Source organism: Trachemys scripta, chromosome 3 (genome assembly GCF_013100865.1).
Source record: "Trachemys scripta elegans isolate TJP31775 chromosome 3, CAS_Tse_1.0, whole genome shotgun sequence".
In the NCBI taxonomy this organism is placed as follows: domain Eukaryota; kingdom Metazoa; phylum Chordata; order Testudines; family Emydidae; genus Trachemys; species Trachemys scripta.
This window is the reverse complement of record NC_048300.1, coordinates 60,007,552-60,027,200: the sequence shown is the minus strand read 5'-3', so window position 1 is coordinate 60,027,200 and position 19,649 is coordinate 60,007,552. Positions and strand designations below refer to the sequence as shown.

Genomic DNA, 19,649 nt, shown 5'->3' with positions numbered 1-19,649 from the left:
AGTCAGAGGCCGAGGCTAGGGCCATCCAGAACATGGGGTTGTGTCCATGACCACCTTAGCTAACAGCCAGTGATGGACCTAGCCTCCCATGAACTTATCAAATTCTTTTAAAAATCTTATTATAGCATTAGCTTTCACAACATGCCCTCAACAAGTTCCACAGGGTGACTGCGCGCATTGTGAGTACATCCTTTTGTTTTAAACATGGTGCCTATTCATTTCATTGGGTAAATAACACTTCCTTATTCATTTTCTCCACACCATTAATGATTTTATAGACCTTTATCATATCCCCCTTAGGCATCTCTTTTCTAAGCTGAAAAGTTGTAGTCTTTTTAATCTCTCCTCCTATGGAAGCTGTTCCATACCCTTAATTATTTTTGTTGTCCTTCTCTGTACCTTTTCCATTTCTAATATATCCTATTTGAGATGGGACAACCAGAACTGCACACAGTATTCAAGGGTGGCATACCACCCTTGTGGCATGATATTTTCTAATTTATCCCTTTCCAAATGGTTCCTAACATCGTTACCTTTTTTGATAGCTGCTGCACACTGAGCAGATGTTTTCAGAGAACTATCCACAGTGACTCCACAATCTCTTTCTTAAGTGGTAGCAGCTCATTTAGACACCATCATTTTGTATGTATAGTTGGAATTATGTTTTCCAATGTGCATTTAGCAACACTGAATTTCATCTGCAGTTTTGTTGCCCAGTCACTCAGTTTTGTGAGACACCAGACCACACTCGCCCCTGCGCAGTTGAGAGAGCCCAGAAGTGTTGACTGCCAGGCCCCTGCTCTCACCACTTCGGTCCTCTGAGCCACACAGGCTCCTGCAGAGAGCTGTTTGGGATAATCCAAGTGCAGCTTAGCCAACAAAGGCCCAGTTTATTTGTTTGCCTTTGGGACAAGAACCGAGTGGGCAGCGCTCCAGCCTGGCACCCAGAATTCTCTAGGCACCGCCCCAGCACACTGGCGGTCAGCCTCCACCAGCTCTGGGCACATGTACTTCCGGAACCACAGCTCCAACACTGACAGCAGGATGGTGCAACTTCACCCCAGCTCCCAGAGCGCTTCCTTTGGGGGCTGAGCAGTGGCAGCCGCTATGGGCTCGCTGCTTCCTCTGCACAGAGCCATGAGGGAGGGGGAGGAGAGTGGTATCAACACAGAGATCATTTGCTAGAGGACTGAGTCTTTTATTCTTTAAATAACATTTTGAATGCCCCCTCCCTAACCGCCGGCAACAGCTCAGGCCATCAGTGCTTCCCTAGCATGACACCGGAGCTCACCAGGCACAGGCACCAGAGCATTCAACAAGCCCACACCTTGCCGGGGGCTCAGCACTGAGACCTAGCAACGTAGGGGAGGTGCCGCAATGCCATCAACAGCCACAAGGGGGCAGCACAGAACAGATTGTGTTTTTTCCTGAGATGATTATTTTAAAAAGCTCCACCTTTGAAAAATAATTTCCCTCTAGCTCTTCTCTCACATCCCCCCCCCTCCCCCCCTACACTGGTCTAGTCCTGGGCAGACCCCGCCAATCACATCAAAATGAAGATGGAGCTAGTTTGAGCAGCCCCAGAGCCATTGCCACTAGATTTTAGCTGAGGCCAGTAAACTCAACTCATTTGTGACCACAGGAGGGTGTGAGTAAGTGCTAAAATGGGGGGGGAGGGGAAGGGAGAGAAGCAGCCAATGATTTGAGATGTCCAGAGGGGCCGCAGAGGCTGCAATAGGCTCACAAAGTGCTTGCTAAGAGGTTTTGCAGCTTTTCGTGGCAAAACACTATTGCAGCTGCCCTTCCAAGAATTGGGGAGAAAGGAGCAGGCTCTGCAGAGCATCCCAGGCGATTGCGCCATCCAGGACTTGCCCCCAGCCAGTAACAGCCATTCCAAAGCAGCGAGCTGAGACTGTCGCCAGTTCAGATGGGGTCACAGGCACCATGGCTCCCCCACTGGCTCTCAAATGCTACACTCACTAGCTACACACCTGCCACAGAGAGGCAGCCATGCCAGGGGTGGGGTGGGGAGACACATGGCAGCCCCAAGAGGGGAACTGACTAATCATCAGGGAAGAACCCTGGGCCCCTCTCCAGCCTCTTCCACTGGAGAATCTCCAGGTCCTTTACTGTTGTCAATGGACTAAGCTCCTCACACACAAGCATGTGTGCACTGCCCTGCAGGGTGAGTTGGTGTTGTTATACCCTTTCAGAGGGGGAAACTGAGGCACAAGGAAGGGACAGGCACTTTGTCCAGGGTGATGCAGCCACCCAGTAGCAGAGCTGGGGATAAAACACCAGGTCTCCCAGCCCCTCCTTCCTCTGCGAGTCCAGCTACGACTGCAGTTGGGAGTGTAAGTTGGCCGGATGGAACTGCCCAAGCAGGGAGCACCATTAGCTAAGCTGGGCTTACATAGGGAAACAGACAGGGAATCTCAGGGAGCAGGGGATGTGATTTCCTTGGGAAGAGGCAGATGGGCCCCTGCCCCGGGTTCTGTGCCCTGCCCCAGAAGGAGACCTGTACCTCCCCACCCAGCTCCGCCCACAGGAGGAGGGATCCCTCCTGCTCATCTTCATGTCCCGTCTGGCCCAGCTCCCTCCTGGCTGGGGAGGGGCTGGCTGGGGTACAGGGCAATTCTGCTCATGGGGGTGCTGAAGCCTTCAAGCGGCAAGAAGTCAGAGCGTGCAGCCCCTGGTGGTCACTGAGGGAATCATGAGGTCCAGATCTTGGCAGTAGAGAAGAAGGGTTTATGAGTCTGTGTCTCCTGGGGAAGGGCGGTGGGAGCCCCTGCAACTGCTCCAGCAGTGTCAGGAGGTGTGGGGGGAAAAGCACTCCCCACTGCACAGTCTGGGACCAGGAAACACCCCCTCCCAGCTGCTCCTCCATGCAGTCTGAGACCGGAGCCCCCTGCTGGCGGCTCCCATTGCAGGCAGGGGAAAGCACAGCAGCAGCCACCCCAAAGGCACCATCCAAGGGTCTCATGCAGCGCATGCAACTTCCTCCAACTTCCAACTGCTCAGGGAAGGGGGTTCGGGTGGAGAGCCGGGGGCCACGGAGGCTGCTACAAGGGGAAAGATTTCCCGAGCCGGCTCTGCTCCTGCCAGCTGTAGTGCCATGGCTGGGTGAGTGGGGTCCCATCGGGCGTGGGGAACCAGGGGCGGCCCCCTAAGTCAGAGTCTGGTTGCTCAGTCAGAGCACACCACCAGCTTTCCCGAGATCTTCAGGTCATCGAAAGGCAGGAGGGCGAGGAGCTGTCAAGGCAAAGGGCATGGAGAGATCAGGGTTAGTGCTGGAGAGGCCAGGGGAGAGCATGCTCCCCGGGAACTGAATGCATCTCAAGCCGGGGCCAACACAGCCCAGGCACCCCAGGGGAAGTGCACAGCTAATGGTGGGTTAGTGCTGATGAGAGTACACAGCCCATCGCCATGCCGCTCTGAGCGGGGTGGGGACAGACAGGGCAACTGCAAGCTCCCCCACAGCTGCCACTCCTGCCCTGAGCCCTACAGCGCCTCCTGCTGCACTGGAGCGCCAACCATCTCCAGCACTCCTGTCCCAGGGCCACGGCCTCCTCCCTGGACACCCCACCACGTGTTTCCTCGCAGGAGAGCGCATGGACAGACTCACGTCGTCATTGCCGTCGGCCAGGTCCTGGGCGGTCTCGTCTTCCATGTTCCTCAACAGGGTGTCAGCCCCCGAATGGTACAGTATGGCTGCCATGGCAGCGTCCTTCCTGCCCACAGCCAGGTGTAGCGGGGTGCAGCCGTTGTACATCAGGGCATCCACGTGGGCCCCCTTGCTGAGCAGGTACTGAACTGCCTCGCGGTCACGGCTCTCCACTGCCAAGTGCAGGGGCGTCTTCCCACTTGTGCCGTCCTGCAACCAGCAGTGCCCAGGGCGTTAGAATTGGCCCTGCTTTGTCCCGCCCCTGCAGCCGCCAGCGTAGGGCACAGGGAGAGGGGATGGAACCCCGATGGGGCACACAGGCTGCATCACAATGGGCACCTGCCACCAGCCTGAAGGGGACCTGCTGGCCCTGCCTGCCACCAGGCAGATCTGGAGACTTGTCTCTGCTCAGGAGAGCAGTGACATGGAGCTGGGAACCTCCACTTGGGAGTCTGGTGCCCATCAGGGTCAATGCCCCATCAAACTTGCTGCCACCTGGGGAACCAGCTTCCAGAAACTGGGAGGCTAGAGGGACTCCTCAGGATACTGATCTGGGGAAGGTGCACAGAGCAATATAGCTGGCAGTGCCAAGGCCAGTTGCCCTCACCCACCAGCCTGTGTACTACCTGGACGTTAATGTCAGCTCCACTCCGCAGCAGCAGTTTCATCAGCTGCAGGTTCCCCTTCAAGGTGCTGATGTGCAGACAGGCTAAGCCTGGGGAGGAGAGAGACCCAGAGGCAGCTATTATTGTACTGTATTCCTGTAGCACTGAGGAGCCCCAGTTGCAGACCAGGGCCCCATTAACTAGTCCCTAGCACAAACACCAAACAAAAAGACGGTTTCTGCACCCATCACACGCCTACCCTGCAGCTACAGAGATGGGCACTGCCTCTGGCACCCCTGCCTTGCTCCTCACCTTGCCAGTTCTGGAGCTGCAGGTCCTGCAGGCTCCTTCGAGGCTCTGTGCTCTCCCCTGGCTCCTGCAGCAGCTGCTTGGCGCACTGTAGGTTCTGCTGCTCACAGGCCACGTGCAGAGGGGTGTTGCCGTTGCGGTCCTGCAGGGCCAGGTTCACCCCATTGTGGATCAGTGCCCTCACCACGTTGGGCTGCTCAAGGTACACGGCCAGGTGAAGTGGGGTCTGTGGGAAGCAAGACAGTAAGGGGTCAGGGGCGGCATCGGGAGGACACAGGGACCCCACAGGTTGGGGCAGTTGGCAGGGGATGACAGCAAGGCCATCATGCAGTGGACCACTCCCGGCAGGGCCCATGGGAATAGTAGAAGCTACCAATCCCACAGCCTCCTCTGGGTGGGGGAAGTGGGAACACTGCAGACTTCACTCTGAGGGAGGGTTGGGGGGAGATCCGGGCAGCTCCACCCGCAGGGGTGCTCATTTTGGCTTGGAGCCTCTGATAACTATGGGGCTGCATACAGTGCCAGCCTGAGTGTCTGCATTTGCAGGGTCCTATCTGGGTACCCCACACACCAGCCAAAGGCAGCTTTCTGCATGACTTGCTTCAACCAAGGCACTCCAAATACCTACAGTGCTGACCCTGGGAGTGAGAGCATCACAGAACCCGGGGGGCCTAGGCACTGGGGGGGTGTGAGGAATGGCTAATCTGGATAGGTCCACCTGCCAGGCCATTCCTGAGGGCTGGCGGGGGAATGACCCGGATTGAAGCACGCGCACGCGCACACACCTGGAACAAGTCGTTCTGGATCTCGAGCACCTCCGTGGGCAGGTGGGTGATGCAGAAGAATGCCAGTGCCGGGAAGCTATGGATGATTGCCAGGTGCAGCAGCCTGCAGAGGAGGAGATGGGTCAGTGCTGTGGTTCCCACATGGCGCCAGCCTGTCACTCCCACACTATTACCCCACAGAGAGAAACACTTCCATGCCCCCAGCTCTGGAGCTGGGAGAGGAACCCCTCAATGCCCATGCCACATCAGCCTGGCACAGACATACCCACCCAACCAGGGGAGCGGATCCCCAGGTTGCCCAATTCCTGGTGTCGGGCAGAAGGGAATGGAGCAGCTCCCTGCCAACATGGGCCGCTTAGAGAAACAGGTTCAGTGATGGTGGGTGTAGGCCGGTGAACCCACTCTCCACACAGGCTCTCCCCAGCACAGGCAGGGTGGGCCCACATCCAGAGAGGGATGGTTCTATGGCCTATTTGCAGGGGTGTTACCAGGTGACACTCACTCTTTGCTGCTTCCAAGCATTCCCCACCAGAGCTCAGGACAGTCGCCCCCACTGCAGCCAGCCTGGGTGTCCCATGCCGACACTCTAGACGGGCAAGCAGATTGGGGCCCACAGAGAGGCAGCCTGGGACATATCGTGGGCAGAAGGGACCCCATTCATCCTAGGAGTCCAAAGATCCTCACAGACAATAGAGGTCCCCCCACTCCTTGTCAGCTCAGCAGCCAACAGAGAGGTAGCTAAGGAGGCCAGAGTGAATCCCAAGTCCTATTAGCAGAGTGAGGGGATCCTTATGCCCCTGCAGAGCCCATGAGAGCTTAGCCCTCCAGCTCCTGTCTGAGACCCAGACCCAGTAACCCATACAGACTCTCGGAAGCAGGAAGGGTAGAGTCGTTCCTGCTGGGACACAAACCCAAGGGCCTAGGGAGCCTGGAATACATCCCCCAGACCCAGGGAGATACTGCAGCAACGGAACCACAACCTAATGCTGGCCAGCAGCTGGTAGGGGAATTCCACTCCCTCCCCCTCCCTGCAGCCACAGCACTTCTGCTTTCCTGGCTCAAGGGCAGGCAGCAGGGGCGTGGGACACAGCGCGGGGAGGGATCCAGGAGATTAGCCAAAGACCACCTGCCATTCTCTGGAGTCCCAGTGCTAGGACAGCAGCCAGAGCTGGATTCTTCAAATACCCTCATCCACTGAGCCAGAGTGATTTGCCCCAGCTCTGACTGGTCTGGGAATGAACTGGGTCAGGGTCCACAGGAAGAGAGAGAAAAACCAGAACTGGATTCCCAGCCCCCCCAACCCCGAATCGGAGCACCAGGGCTGGGTTAGGGGGCATGGCTGACCAGATGGAACTATATCTACCAGGACTCAGCACCCGCCACTGTCTGCTAAAGCCGGCAGCCCCACCTTGGCCCAACTCTCAGCCCCCACAGAAACCTGCGCAGAAGACTGGAGCCCAGGGCGCCAGACACCAAGAGACACGTGTGAGGTCCCACGAGCCGCACTTGTGCGAGTTTCACACCGGTCCTTGTCGCACCCTGAGCAGTCAGAACAAGAGTGAGAAACTTGAAGGGAATTTCCAGCCCCGCACAGAACGCCTGTCATTACTTCAGCGCCAAAAGCCACCCCCAAGCAGAACCATGAACCCCCTCCCAAGCTCCCTCTCTAGCCAGACCTGGCCCCCATCCCCCGGCGTCTGAGCACCTCCAAGGCATTTAAAGATAGAAACAGTAACTCCACTCTGGCTTCAAGGCCCCACTCCCAGGCTGCGGGACAGAGAGCTGGGTTAGCATGTACAACGCAGGAGGGGTGAGAATGAGGGGGTGGTTGCATGTGTGCTACAGGCTAAGTCAGAGGCAAGTTTTGCATTTCGTTCTGATCACAGTGAGGTCTCTGATCTCCTGTGGGAGGCAGTTCCAGCCTAAGGCCAGCTCCTGCCAGAGCTCTGGCTCCCACATGGTGCAGGACGGCCCAGTGGAGCTGGGAAAGCTGATTGCCAGGAGAGCTAGGTCCAACCTCACGGGAGGCTCTGCACATACCACCACAGGGTCCTTGAACTGGACTCGGCATTCACTGCAGAGCAGAGCACCAGGCTGATGCAATGATGGGGATGGTGGCTTTGTTAGGGGCCCGTTAGCACCCTGCTCTCAGGGCAGGTGGCTTCACAGTGTGTTGCAGTAACGGTGCTGGTGCCGGGAGGCTGGGAACGAGCGAGGCAGCGTGGCCAGCTTGGGGGTCTCACTGGAAAGGACACAATCTTCTGGCTGGTTGCAGATGGGAGTGAGGGGGAAGCCACTGGGGCACTAAAGCACTGAGGAGTCCCAAAGCCGCAGGGGGAAGTTATAGAGGAGGTGCCAGCAGTGCTCCGTCACACCTGGGCTCAGCTTTCACCAGCTGCTCCCTGTCCAGGTGCCACCACGGGCCAGGCATGGAGAAGCTGCTGTTCGCGAGTAAGATAAGGGGTGCTGCTCATTTACTGGGGGCATCTCAACCTGTCTGGTCTCAGCAGCTCCCCTAAGGGGACTACTGCAGGGTAAAAGCTGGAGTGCTGGGGCGCCCCCAGGGGAGCGCATGGAAGGTGGAGGGACTGGTGTCCTGGATGACACACTGGGCCTGGTGGCCGACGTGACTGGTAGGGATGGAGGGAAGGATTAATTTGGTCTGGAGGAGTTCTACAGGGGGCGACTTTGGTGCCTTCTTCTGGGAAATGCTGGAAGCTTATCCCGACCTCATTGCTGAGCAGGGACAGACGTTTGGGTCTGTCAGCAGCCAGGATCCAGGGGACCCCAAGCTGGTCCCCTTCAGGCAGAAGGAGCAGCAGGAAGAGCCAAGCCAAGCGTCTGTGCCTTACTGCATTGCCCCGGGGGAAACCCCAGATCACATGGGCATGGGGAATTCCCCTGCTGCACTGGAGGGAGTGGCCACCCACTGTTTGAGCAACAAATGGGGATGGGGGAGGGGGCCCCCTGCACAGCTAGAGCTCCCAGCGTAGGGGGAAGAGCAACTGACAGCTGTGCATGTGGGGCATTCAGCAAGGAAAATACCTACTGGAACCAGCTTCTGATTGTCCGGGGGGGCGGGGAGAAAGGAGAGAAACAAGGTTTCCATTGGATGACACTGGGGGAATGGGGGCTGTGGGGGCTGCTGGTCAGGACAGAGGGGCATTTGCAGAGCTGTGTGTAGCTCAGCAGGCATGGCAGTGAAAGCATCTGGGCCCCATTTACCTAGCAACTGCACCATTACCAACACCAGGGAAAAGGCACTGGGAGACTACCAGGCAACCTCAGCGTAGACAAGGTCCTTGGTGGCTCCTGCAGCTGGGCCTCCCTCTCCATTTATCAGGGACAGCCCCTGTTTCTATAAGCCAGCTCCCACTGCGTCCCTCCCAGTCCCCCTGCCTTCAGCAGGGCTATAGGCGTGGCCTTGCTCCTCAGCTCCTAGGCACTAGATAAGAAGTCTCAGCAGACGGGACATGGGACTTTCCAGGGCAATTCTGACTGAACTTTAAACTTCTGCTGCTTTCACTTTTCGGAGCCAAACAACTCCCAGGGGACTGAGGCCAGGCCTGGCGTGAAAGTACATGGAGCCCTCTGCAATTCCTACCAACCAGTCCCCACCCACAGGAATCCCCCACCTCCCCAAAACACATGCACCACGTCATACCCAGAACTGGTAGCTGGGGAAAGGTGGGCCAGTCACACGCTTAAGGTTGAAAACCCAAGTCTGTCGATCCGCCCCCAGCTCTCAGTAGAACGGTTTGGGTTTAAGGCGACTGCGCTGCGTGACCCTGGCCAAATGAGGGGACTCACCTTCCCTGCCTGTAAAACGGAGGGAATACGACTGCCCCACCTTTAAAGCCCTGTAGAGTTCTTTGAGGTCTGCCATGTAAAGGCACTAGGGACATGCAGTGGGTTGCTAGTCTTGCTGAATCAGTGCCTGGGACTTTCACCGGGAAGTTGGTGCCATCCAGGACATGCCTAGTTGGGAGTATTTCTCCTCCCCCTGCACTCTGTCTCCCAGAGTCTCATTTCTTCCTTTTTTCCCCCCTTTATCACGTGGCAGTCCTTGACTTCCTGAAACAGGCATAGAGATCCCAACTGTCTCAAGTTCTCCGCATGCAGAACCAGAGCTGAGGGATGAGCCAGTGGCATGAGAGGTTGGTGCCTCGGCCCTGTTACAGAAAGAGGCGTCATGATGATGCAAGCGAGGGGTCAGGATTATCTTGTGCCAAAGTGGAAACCCCCTGGCCCTGCTAAGCATGAGGCACAGAGGCCTCAGCCTTGTTTACTCTTTCCTAGACCTCAATATTGCCAATGATGACCGTACAGCTCCAAGAATACCACTGGCCTGGCCAGCTGCCTCACCCCACAGCCAAAAGGACAACACCCAAACTCACACCTGAGGAAGAACTCGATGTAGCTGGAAAGCTTGTCTCGCTCCCTAACAATAAATTGTCTCGCTCCAATAAAGATATTTCCTCACCCACCTTGTCTCTCTAATATCCTGGGACCAACATGACTACCACCATAATTATTAACATAAAGATGACTTTGTTGCCAAGCAGTTGAGGTTGCCACCCCCCCGCCACACTTAACGCAAACCCCAAAAGCAAGGAAATGGGCAGGCAAGCCACCAAGCAAAATATACCCTCTACTCCTTCACCTGCAGGCATGTGCCTTCCCACAGCTACCATACGCCACCAACCACACACCGCATCCTTAACTCTGCCCCTCTTTCAACCTTCCACCAGCTCATTCCCCCCCCAACGCTAGCAGTTGTGGACGACTGATGTAATAAGCTGTTGTGTTGGGAAAGGGATGTGTGCAGGAGGGCAGTTAAGGGGGCTGATGGAACTGCAAAGGGCGATGGTAGTGTGGCCCTGTAGATAGGTCATTCAGACCTGCCACCAGTCTGCTAGGTGATCTCGGGCAAGGGGACCCTTCCCCTTCCTCAGCCTCCATTTCCTCTCACACCATTTGTTTCCCTGGTCTATTGAAATTGCCAGCTCCGTGTTTGTCCTGGGGCCCACTTGTGTTAAGCACAATCTCAGCTGGGGCCTCTAGGTTCTATTGTAGCAGAAATAATAATATTGTAATGAACTAGTCAGACAGGCAAAGAGAGAAGGCAGATGCAAACATACATTCATCCCCACCCTCTGCTGCAGGGAATCCAGAGCACTCAGCTGTGGGTCATAGCATCTGTACTGCTCCCTCATGGGGATTTGAACCCATGAGCAGGTAATGGAGATTATTTTTTAGCTTAACTGGGAGAGACCCAGTTGGAGCAGGAGGGTCAGAGTTCTATTCCTGAAAATCTTCCAGGGGGCTCAGCATGCAGCACAGTCACTGCTGTGACATCGTGGATGGTCCTGGATTAATTACAACACAGCCTGACTTTACACAGAGCTTTGGAGGGTTCTACGCCCTGCTCCAAGCAGCTCATGGACCTGAAAGAGGGAAAAAGCAGAGGAGAGGATGACTCGAAAACTATGGCTTCTACGCTTGAGGGGGCAATCCCAATCACATGGCAAGAAAAGCGTTAGCATCCCCACAGATTCATTGCGGTTAGAGTAAGGGACTAGGATCCTGGGCTCTATTCCCACTTCTGCCATTGACTTGCTATCAGACCTCGGGGAAACACTTAGGGTTTGTGCCTCAGTCTCTCCCCTCCAAGAAATGGGGTTGGTAATACAGATCCCGATCTGGGAGGGGCTGGGAATCTTAATTTATTCCCATTCGTAAAGGGCTTTGAGATCCCTAGTCAGGTGGCAGTGCCCTGCAGTCCCATCCATCCACTCAGCCTACAAGTATCCAGAACAAGGGATCAAACAGCTGACATTATTTGTTTTATATAACTGCCATCCCCACCCCCGCTTCCTGCCCACACGTTAAAATTCACACTCTTCTCCCTCTCTCCCAGCAGAGGCATGGGAAATCATGCAAATATCAGTGTTTGCAGTAAACACTTGATTGTTCATGGGAGGAAACGGAGCCAGCAGCAGGAAGATTTGGAAAACAGAGCACACATTCCTGAGGAGAGCAGCCGGGGAATTCCAGTTATCCTGTTCTCCCTTTTAACCTGCCCTGCTAACCCCTTCCTCAGAGAACTGAAACTACCCAGTAGGAACCTTTACCACACAACTGGGCCAATGCATCTCACACCTGATCTACAGCATCGCTGCTATTGCAGTCCTGGGCTCCCCACCCACAGCTCTGATGGCCCACCTCACTTCTGACCCACAGCCTCTGCCCTCCCCACTAATCCAGCCCTGGGCTCCCCACACACATTTCTGCCATTGTCCTTCAATCACTATCCTCCAGTTTCAACAGCAGGAGATGGTTTGGGGTGAGGGAGAAGACAAGCATGGGATAAAGGCGAATGGAAAGTTCCCTGCTAGAGGCAGGGGCCAGGCATGAAAAATCCACTCACCCAGGAAAGTGGGAATCTCTCCTGGGCGAGTGCTTCAATCTCTGCACAGTCTGAGCTACCATTAAAAAAAACCCACATCTGCAGCTTTTACGTCTGTGACATGTGACCGATGCAATAACATCTGAAGAGAGACAGCGCCAATGCTGCTGCCGGTGTTGGGGGAAGGGGCATTGCCACCCTGGCTGGCACCTGCAGGCCAAACCATCACAGCATAAGGCTCTTTGTGTACGAGTGAGTCCTGTAAGAAAGGCCACGCATTCCAGAGTCCTCTGCTCACTGTTTTCAGGCAGGCAACGATCTGATTCAGGAGAACAGGAAACTCAGCCCCCATCTCGCATGCCATCCCGGCAGACGGCTCCGTTTCTGGAGCCAGCATAAATCGATTTAGTGAGACAACCAAGAACTCATCTATTGTGTGTGTAGCGGGAGGTGGCAGCAATTGTTTTCTGGAAGGATGGCCTAGCATGGCTTGACTGATTTGGTGGTGGTGCAGAGTCCAGAGACAGGCATCTTTGGTCCCCAAAATAGTTGGGGTACCCGACCACTAGGAGATCAGGCAGGAGGAGCTATGGCTCAGGGCACCAATGTATTTCAGCCTGGCTCATAGGCTCAGTCCAGGGCATATTTTTCCAGGCCTGGGGCTGTGTGAGCATGTACCCCAAGCCACCCTCCCCTGTAGCCTTTTGGCCTGCCGTTGGGAAGAGCATCTCCAACTTGGTACATTCCAGGAAGGAGGAGAAAGAGAGTCAGCTAGGGAACAGGAAGCAGGAGGCCTCTTTATGGCCTTCTTATGGGGAATAGGATCCCTCCCTTCTACCATCCCAAACCTCACAGAGGGACAGACTTTTTAAGGCCACTACAATCAATGGGAGGAGGGAGCACCTCAGAATAATGGAGGAGAAAAGGAGTGAAAAATGGATGTACAAGCACCACAAGTTCAGACCGGGCTAACCTTCCTCATACTGAATGGTACCCTACTCTGTGGGCAGCCCCAGTGAAAACAACAGGATGACTCAAGCGTGAGATACTACCCAACATAAAGGTGGCAGAATCTGGCCCAGGGAAGCCCCATTAGATCCCATCCAGGATTGTTCCCTGTTGCAGATTTACTAACCTTTTGTTTGGTTTTAAGCCTAGGTAAGCCTAGAGCTGGGAGTGTCCCTTCTAAACAAGGGCAGCTGGCCTCTTGAATCCCCTACACGTGTAGCCCAGAACACATGACACAGCAGTGGAATGTGCAGTCTAGTGATTTCCTAGGTGAACGAGTTAGTTAGTTGGACATATGATCGGCCTCATATAAAGACACTGGCACCTCTGGCTCCAGACTGCTCGAAACGAGAGAAAGTTACATTCACAACGCCAAACCCCACCTGAAGGAGATATTCCGTGTTCTGTCTTACCAGCGGAAGAGTCAGTGGTTAGAAGCATAGACGGTAGAGGTGGAAAGCCCTGTTTGACCATCCAGTCCTGCAGGGGCCAGGGAAGGATTGGTCTCTAATATTCATTTATTACAGTTTGACTTTGAGCTACTGGGGCTTCTAAACCGTCCCTTGGGAACCGAGCTCAGCCTGAAAAACTTTCAGTGTCTGGAAGCTTTTCTGAGATTCAGCTTAAATCTCCATTTGCTTAATTCCAACCCATCCCTTCCTGGGCAGTAATGTCCTGCAGAGAATGGCAAATCCACACATCTTCCCCCAGTCATCCCATAGTCAGGCTTTTTAAATCTTTCCCCATAACTCAGACTGCCTGACCCTTCTTTACTTGCCCTTCTTTGAACTCCAACTAGCTTGCCCAGGGTTCTCCTAGGGCCAGTGATTCTTTTCCCTCTTTTGCACATACTGTGGTGTGAAACTGAATGGCATAATCAGCACTATGAACGCCCTCCCAGAGGGGATGAGCGAGCGATAGTGTAGGAGCAGTGACTCTGAACATGCACAATCTCGGCCATGCTGCTGCAAGAACACTGCTTCAGGACAGCACAATAGGTCAGGTGCTGGCAGCTGGTCTCTTGCCTTCAGTCACTGTGGGGAGCTGCTGACCTTGCCTGCATCTCTGAGACACTCAGCGGGGGGCATAGGGCACACAGTGATTACTGAACAGTTGCAAGCAGCCCAGAGCCAAACATCCCAGGCAAAGCAAGAAAAATGCCCATCACCTTTAGCCACCACCACTCAGAGAGAAGACTAGAACTGCATCGCCTCTGGGACTGGGACCGGGACCGGGACCTGGATTAACTCATGAACCCACCTTGATCCCTTGTTATCAACCCTCAGTCACCAGCACGTGATTTCCCATCAGCAGGCACGACACTAACTGCACTTCAGGGGAGGAAGTGAGGCTTCCCCTCCTCCTCTGAGACACCACAGACAGACCTCGGTGCTACCAAAATAGCTCCGGCCCCATTTCCATATGAAGGAACCACCGAGACTGTTTCCCAGGCAGCGGGCTGAGCTGGGGACCCCCAAGCTTTGCCCAAGTGAGGGGGCTGCAGACGCCATACCCCTACTTTGAAGACAGTGGCTGCAACCTGCTCTTGCATATGCAGGTCAACCCTGTGAGAACTAGGACTCCCATCATGCAATGGGGCTTGGTTATGCAGGGCAAGATGGAGCATTGCAGGCTGGGACATGTAGTCTACTCATCCAAATGTAGTTGGAGATTTCCAATAAACCCATTGGTGTTGGAGGCATAGGCCTTGGCCTGGTGGAACTCCAGGGGCCATGTTTTGGCTGCCCCGGAGTATTAGCCCAAGAGGGTGAGAACAGGAAGAGGAAATACTTTTGACTTGGAACACATGGGGGAAACTGAGGCATAACCTCCATGCCAGTGGATCCACTTAATCTCTACAGGGGTGGGGGAAGCAGTCAGCAGCACTTTATTAGTGGTGGTGCAGGGGTTGCCCAGAGCAGGAATGTGAATGAAAATCCTATCCCATCTCCCATTAAAAGCAACAACAGGCAGCCTGCTCCACTCCCTTTCTGCAGCTCCCTGGTGAGGGCGAGAGGCAGGGAGTTTTTCCAAGTCACTCCCTAAAGAGAGGGTGAGTTCATTAGGAGCCCAGGACACAAATAAAGCATTACTTTCTGGCCTGCCCAGAGCCAGCCAGACCTTTCCCAGGCTGGAAAACCCCTCTCCAACTTCCACAGAGAGTCAGTCCCCTGGGATCCAATTTAGCAGAGACAAACTGTCAGTTCAAGAGGCAAAGCCGGACATTACCAGGCAGAGGATAATGCTGGCATGCCTGGGAGCAGCCCACCATTTGAGCATGTCTCCTGCCATGTCAAACAACCCCCAGCTAGAGCTCAACCAACATCTCTCTGTCCTGGCTTGTAGCCCCCTGCTATTCCAGAGGTTAGACTCAATCTCACCCACCCAGTTCTGCCGACACATCTCAATCCTGACCCATAATCCTCCTTGGCATTCCTCATTCCTGACTGCAGTACTTCTTGCTAGTCCAGTCCCTGAATACTCCCACCCCACAACTTCGCTGATCCCTCACTCCTGACCTGCAGCATTCCTACTATTCCAGCTCTGCCAATGTACCTCAGTCGTGACCTGCAGCCCCCCTGCTATTCTAGTCCTGGCTTCTCCAAACCAGAAACTACCAATTATGCAGTAGATTTTGTAACTCAATCAAATGTTCACCAAGGATTAGGCAGAGGCCTAACTCATTTCACTTGTGATCAGACCCATTTCTCTAGGGCAGACTGGCTAATACGTTAACCCCTCCTGCCTCATCAGAGCCCCTTCTTGTTTTCAGAGCAGAGCTGGTTCAGTTCTGCAGGCACAGTTTTGGCTCAGCTGCCCCAATCTACATCAATTATACCCACTCCTTTGAAGCACGTTTCCATGAGAGGCTCCTGATGGGATTTCAACAAGCTCATCTCTGTCTCCACTGATGAACTTTCATCACAAGTGTCAGACTGACGACAGAGCTCCCGGTGACACATAGGAAAGTGCATCGCAGGAAAGACACGGGGCACCACAGCACATTCTACCCCCACCAGCTCATGGATGGTTCACCCACTCAGGATCAGGGACTGAATCAACACAGACAGCTGAAGAAACAGGAACTACTAGCTCTAAGCCCTGGACTTTTGTGTTCATAATTAGAATGGTTACAAGGAAGTGCTATTGCTCAATGAACCTTCTGAGAAATCATCAGCTGGAGGTTCTAATGCTAGCCCAGGCTCTGCCTCACAGGATGAATTCAAGCAAGGCACGTGATGGGACAACTGCAATTCTCCTCTTGCTGCTCCTGGGCAATCTACAACCAGAAATAGAAGAGGCCTATTGGGTCATCTTCTCTGCCTCCCTAGAACAACAAAAAGTAACTCTGGGCCCTCTCTGGCCCCTTTCATTCATTATTAGCCTCATTTTACACACAGAAAAACGGAGAACACAAGGGAGGTGCTGAGCACTTGTACCCCTACTGAGTTCAACTGGAATTGTGAGTGCTCAGCGCGTCTGAAAATATCTCGGCCCAGGTCTGTCAGGAATAGCCTGCAGGAGTCCAGCCTCACTGCTCTAAGCACTACAACACACTCCCTCCCAGAGTTAGGGTCCAGGGATATATCCCAGGAGCTCAGACTCTGTTCCACTTCTCTAAGCACTAACTCACAAAGGCCTCTCCATAAGTAGCAGACATTTTCCCCTCTCACTCTTTGAAGATTTCCTGTTTTAAATTGCACTGTAAAGGAGAGAGCGAGAGCACATGCACTAGCGCAACTGCAGCCATTTGCAGAACTCTGGAAAGCTGCCTCCTGTCGGGAGGGAGCGAAAAGTGCCACCACTGGTTAATGGCTTCTCCGGTTAGCGGAAGGCTTATGATAGGGTCTGATGCCAGTATGACAAGCAACAGGTTCAGGCACCTTACAAGATGGAACCAGATAAATCAGCAGAAGCCTCTCCAACGGACTCCATCTCCTAGACACGGTGGGGAATGGAAAACAGTGATCCCCGGCACACACCAAAGTCACAGCACTTAGGGCTTGTCTAGATGAGGAAATCTTCCATCAGCCTAGCACTGTCTACACCCAAGATTAGGTCAAACTAACTACGGTGCTCAGGGCATGGAAATTTTCACAGCCCTGCACGACACCTCAATCTGATTTGTAAATGTAAACTAGGCCTTAGAGAGGCTAATAGCACCTAAAGCTGTAACAGAGGAGTAGAAGAGATACAGGGTTAGGCCACTACCTCTTTAAGTGCACAAAAATCCCTTACGAACTGAATCAGCTTCAGCCACAGAATCTGCAAAGGCATTTTAGGTCCAGGAATATGAGCCACATGTTATGCTGTAGCCAGCTTACCCATATACCCCCAACATAGTTCAATCCAGCTGCATAGAGGGAACTAAAGTGTTTCATAATCAGGTCTTCTCCAACATAGCGGATTTGGTCATGTGGCTACAACCTAAAGCAGGTGAGTCATCTCCCTTGCTGCCAGAGTTTTGGGCTTTTGAGTTTTCACAGGTGAAAAGAGCAGATTTTTGTACATGGAACCTGCCTCCCATTTTCCTGGCAGCCACAAAACAAGAAGAAACTCAGCTTCTCACTGGCACATGGATTTCTGTGTCATTCCGACCACACAGCCCATCCAGACCCCTAACTCTGTCTGCATGTCCCACAGCTCAGACCTGAGCAGTAAATGGATTTGTGCAATTTCTTTTTTCTCTCCGCTTGTTCCATTTCATCTGGCCCAGTCTTAGATTAATTGTTAAATACCCAGCACATTTCATTGGGGCGGAGAGCCTACATGTGACTCTGAAAAAGAAGAAAAGGATAGCTCTGGGAGATGAGGCATGGAGTCTTCTACTGACAGTCCCCCAGTTACAATCTGACTTTGAAGTTTTGGGGGCACTGGTGATCTCTAGAGACCTAGATCTTATCTTTGTGGTTGGTGTCAGACTCAAGCAGTTGCAAGCGGTGAGGGGAGGCAGGGTAGGGAATGGGACGCAGAACCGCTCACCTCTGAGGCACGGGTGTCAATGAGACTGCAGAACAGCAGTGCCTAGAAGTCATTTGCATTTAATGGCTGTTTGGTGGCCCTGTGTGAGATGAACTGCTCAGGTCCCAAGGGACAAGTGTCCACATCACAGGCACCACCACAAGCAGGACTAACTGGCTCTCCTGCTCTCAGAGGCCAAGGACAGACAGGGTCACAGAAACTAGTCTCCCCTCCCTGTGGTGTCCCTCCCGGGCCTGGGGGCGAACAGCACTAGCCACAAGGTCACTCACGTGTCGCCATCCTCCGAGATGTAGGTGAGTGCCTCCAGCTGCTGCTGGCTGAGCCCCTCCAGGGCTTCTGCTTCCTCCTCGGGGAGTTGCCCCAGCGCGGCCAGGGGCTCGGTTAGGGAGGCCGAGCCATAGGTAGAATCGATCCTCTCCTCCGCTTCCAGGGCGTCTGCTCCCTCTTTGCCCAGGGGGCCGGAGTCCTTCTCCCGCAGCGTGTTCCCCAGGACCGGGGGGTGCTCCCCTTCCTCCGGCGGGCCGGGCAAGGAGCGGATGGAGGGGATCGAGTAGATACCCGAGTCACATTGCCCTTCTTCCAGCTCCGAGCTCTCCTTCCTCTCCGAGCCCCGCGTCCCAGCCATGGTGCGAGGGCAGCGGGCGCGCACTGGGGTCACTCACCCCCCAAGCACCCGGCGGAGGGGGCAAGAGTCTGCGTCAAAGGGGGGCCGGGGGGGGGATCTGGATCTCAGCAGGAGCGGGGGGAAGCCGGGCTGGGGCAGGGAGTGCAAAGGGGGGAATCTGCAGCGGGCTTGAAGGGGAGGAGGGACCAGGAAGGGGGCGCTTAGCGGCCTGGCCGGGGCAGGGTCCTTGGCCGGAAGGCAAGCGGGGGTCGCGGCGGTCTCATGCCCGGCGAGGGAGCCGGAGCCGAATGGAGCCTGCCCTGCCGAGCGCAAACCTAGCTCAGTGTGAGCCCAGAGCCCCGCCTCCCCTAACCCGGAAGGCGCTTCCCTCTCGAGCCATTGTCAGCTTGCGCCACGCCTCGCTGGCCTCGGCAGCTGCCGGGATTCCCCTGCCACCGGCACGCCCCCTGGCAGCCTGTCACGCTCCCTCCTGTCCTGCCAGCACCCCCCGGCTGCTGACGCCAGCCCCGGCGCTGGGCACCCCCTCCCAGAGCCAGCGGGATCTCCCCCCTTAGGTCTTCCTGAGCTGCCCCCCCCCCCCCCCCTGCGAGGAGCCAAGCTGCTAATATCCTTCGCCCCCTCCACCTTGAAGGGCTGTTTCCATGCGAAGATTAACACTGGGAGGGGGGCATCCTTTGTGAATCTGGGCCAGTTTCCGTCCCCGGCTTGGGACATGGCTGGCTCCATAGGCAGCACAGCTTAGCACGCAGCCCCTTAATGGGAAGAGCAAAACAAACAACACTTAGAAAGTCTCTAAGGTGCCACAAGGACTCCTCGTTGGGTTTTTTTTTTTTAAAGAAAGCTTCGTCTTGCGTCCTCCCTCCAGGGCTGCCTAAGTTTGTGTGTGTGCCGCTATGGGTGAGAGAAAATCCGTGTGAGTGTGAAAGAGATGCTCTGTGGGCCCGAGATGTTTACCCAGCCAATTCCCAGCTGTGGGTTGCATTTGTTAAGCTGTTCTGGGCCTGTCTCCTCCCTCTGGTGATGATTTCGGACTCCTTAAATAACAGACCCGTCTGCGGTAGACGTGAGCAGGGAGCTGACTAGGCTGTGTGGGTGACAAGGCTGGCATACGAAAGTGTGTGCAGGAAATTATACTGAAAAAGCCGTTTATCAATGACACTGGTGGGAGCAAACCAGATTTGCTTTACAGACATGCACGTTTTAACCAATTTAGCCCTATAGGATCTAGGCTGCCTATGTAATGGGATGTGTCAGCCAACAT

At 54.7% G+C, this 19,649-nt stretch overlaps 1 protein-coding gene across 1 annotated transcript; it reads right to left on the bottom strand.

Moving 5' to 3' along the window:
- Window positions 1–1,177: 1,177 nt before the first annotated feature.
- NFKBIE (NFKB inhibitor epsilon) lies at window positions 1,178–18,733 on the bottom strand. The gene is made up of 6 exons (XM_034764836.1): window positions 18,033–18,733; window positions 5,364–5,466; window positions 4,582–4,804; window positions 4,291–4,379; window positions 3,626–3,874; window positions 1,178–3,252 (listed from the first exon to the last, which is right to left on the bottom strand). Exons 1-6 carry the CDS (start codon window positions 18,386–18,388, stop codon window positions 3,187–3,189), a joined length of 1,086 nt encoding a protein of 361 aa, XP_034620727.1. The 5' UTR covers window positions 18,389–18,733; the 3' UTR covers window positions 1,178–3,186.
- Window positions 18,734–19,649: the final 916 nt, after the last annotated feature.